The sequence below is a fragment of the Myotis davidii genome, unplaced genomic scaffold (assembly GCF_000327345.1).
Source record: "Myotis davidii unplaced genomic scaffold, ASM32734v1 scaffold175, whole genome shotgun sequence".
Classification (NCBI taxonomy): Eukaryota; Metazoa; Chordata; class Mammalia; order Chiroptera; family Vespertilionidae; genus Myotis; species Myotis davidii.
In genome coordinates, this window is record NW_006286972.1 from 872,679 (window position 1) to 874,988 (window position 2,310).

The window sequence follows — 2,310 nt, forward strand, 5'->3', positions numbered from 1 at the left end:
AAATTATTTTCGTTGCTACTTCATAACTGTAATTTTGCTACTGTTATGAATCGTAATGTAAATATCTGATATGCAGGATGTATTGTCATTGTTACAAATTGAACATAATTAAAGCATAGTGATTAATCACAAAAACAATATGTAATTATATATGTGTTTTCCGATGGTCTTCAGCGACCCCTGTAAAAGAGTCGTTCGACCCCCAAAGGGGTCATGACCCACAGGTTGAGAACCGCTGCTCTAGAGAGACTTTTCGTGCCTTTCCCAGCTTCTTGTGGCCACCTGTTCATGGCCCTATTCCTCCAGACTCAAAGCCAGCAATGCCAGGCTCCATAACCCTGGTTCTCTCTCTTCTGCCTCCCTCTTCCAGAAGAACCCTTGGTAGTTACATGGGCCCACCAAGGTCATCCTGGATAGTTGGCTCATCTCAGGTCAGCTGGTTAACAACTTTAATTCTGTCTACAGCCTTAATTCCTACTTACCGTGTAAGGTAACATACTCACAGGTTCCTCGGAGTAAGATGTGGACATCTTTGAGGGCCCATTATTCTGCCTACCACACCAACCCCAATGAGGATATGCACAGCCACCGTTTCATCAATATTGTGGCCAAGAATATTCTAGATCCCATGGAGCAATGTTAGCTTTTACCTTTAAGTTATAAGTCATAGGTTTATATATATATACTAGAGCCTCAGTGCATGAAATTCATGCCCGGGGTGGGGGAGTGTCCCTCAGCCTGGCCTGTACCCGCAGGGATTGGGCCTAAACCGGCAGTTGGACATCCCTCTCACAATCCAGGACTGCTGGCTCCTAACCACTCCCCTGCCTGCCTGCCTGATTGCTCCTAACCACTTCTGCCTGCCAGCCTGATTGACACCTAACTGCTCCCCTGCCATTCCGATGGCCCCCAACTGCCCTCCCCTGCCACCACCCGCATCCTCCACCAGGACCCACCTCCTCTGTGTAAGGCAGTGGAGACGCTGGGACCGGCCTCCTCCACCCTGTGTGGAGCTGTGGGACCCCCAGGCCTCCCTCACCGCGTGGAGCAGCCGCAGGGCCCCTCCTCCGCTAGCGTGTGGCCATCTTGTGACAACGTCACACACGAGAACCACCTAGACCAGCCCTGGGCAAACTACGGCCTGCGGGCCGTATCCGGCCCGATCAGCTGTTCTATCTGGCCCGCGGAGCCAAAAGAGCGGAGGGTTCTCTTGCTCCCCCCTCCGCTCCTTCACTTCAGATTGCATAGTCTAGTGGTAAAGAGCATGTCCTCTGATGCTGGACTCTGTGCTCAATTTCTAGCTGTGTGACCTTGTATAGGTCATTTGACTTGTGTGCGGGTGTGCCTGTCAGTTACCCATGGGTAATGATGGGAACCCCAGCATGTTTCCTCCACCCACTCCACTCCACTCCTCACCCCCTTCCCATCTAATCAACAGGCATATAGTTACACCTGCTACTAGCCAGGCACTTTGCTCAACCACTGGACATACAGTGGTGAGCACACATCAAGAAATTTCTTTTCTTATGGTGGTTTAGGAAGAATTAAATGTGTGTACATGTATACAGCACATTTAGGAAACTGGTACTGATATTATTTTAAAATTTGGGGCATTGTAATTAAACATTCACATTCTCACTTAATGGGTTTCCTCCATTTATGGGGGTCATATCCAAAGACATATAATGGGGTTGTTTCATAATATTATACTCATTTAAATTGTTTATTTTATTTACTTTTATTATTTTAAGAATTTATTTTAAAATGTGGTTTTATTTGTTGTTGTTGTTGTTAATCCTTACCATAGGATATTTTTCCATTGATTTTTAAAGAGAGTGGAAAGGAAGGATAGGAGAGAGAAAGAGAGAAACACACATTGATCGGTTACCTCCCACACAAGGGGCCAGGGATCGAACCTACAACCCAGGTATGTGCCCTTGACTAGGAATCAAACCCATGACCCTTCAATGTGCAGGCAGATGCTCTAACCACTGAGCAACAGTGGCGAGGGCTTAAAATGTGTTTTTTAAAGTGTTATTACTAAATATACCATCTACATTGATATCCAAGTATATCTATGAAAAGAATATGCTAACTAGGTAAAGAGCCAGTTCAGTTGGAGGCAACAGCACTCACAGACGTCCAAGGGCGTGAGCAAGCCTGAAGAGTGTGAGGGAATGAAAGCTCCTTGCTGCCAGGCCCGAGGACAGGGGAGGGCAAAGCGCAGCACCCAGGTGCTGGAGGGCCTTGTGGGACACAGTTAGGATTTTGCATTTATCTTGAAGGCAAAGAGAAACCATTGAAGGCGGT

At 47.1% G+C, this 2,310-nt stretch overlaps 1 protein-coding gene across 1 annotated transcript in view; it reads left to right on the top strand.

The window, feature by feature from the left end:
- Nucleotides 1-520: 520 nt before the first annotated feature.
- Nucleotides 521-2,310, top strand: part of JAM2 (junctional adhesion molecule 2) — a 50,960-nt gene continuing 49,170 nt past the window's right edge. Inside the window, exon 1 of the mRNA XM_015560675.1 lies at nucleotides 521-638. Within this exon, the coding sequence (XP_015416161.1) occupies nucleotides 521-638 (118 nt within the window). The remainder of the gene's footprint in view (nucleotides 639-2,310) is intronic.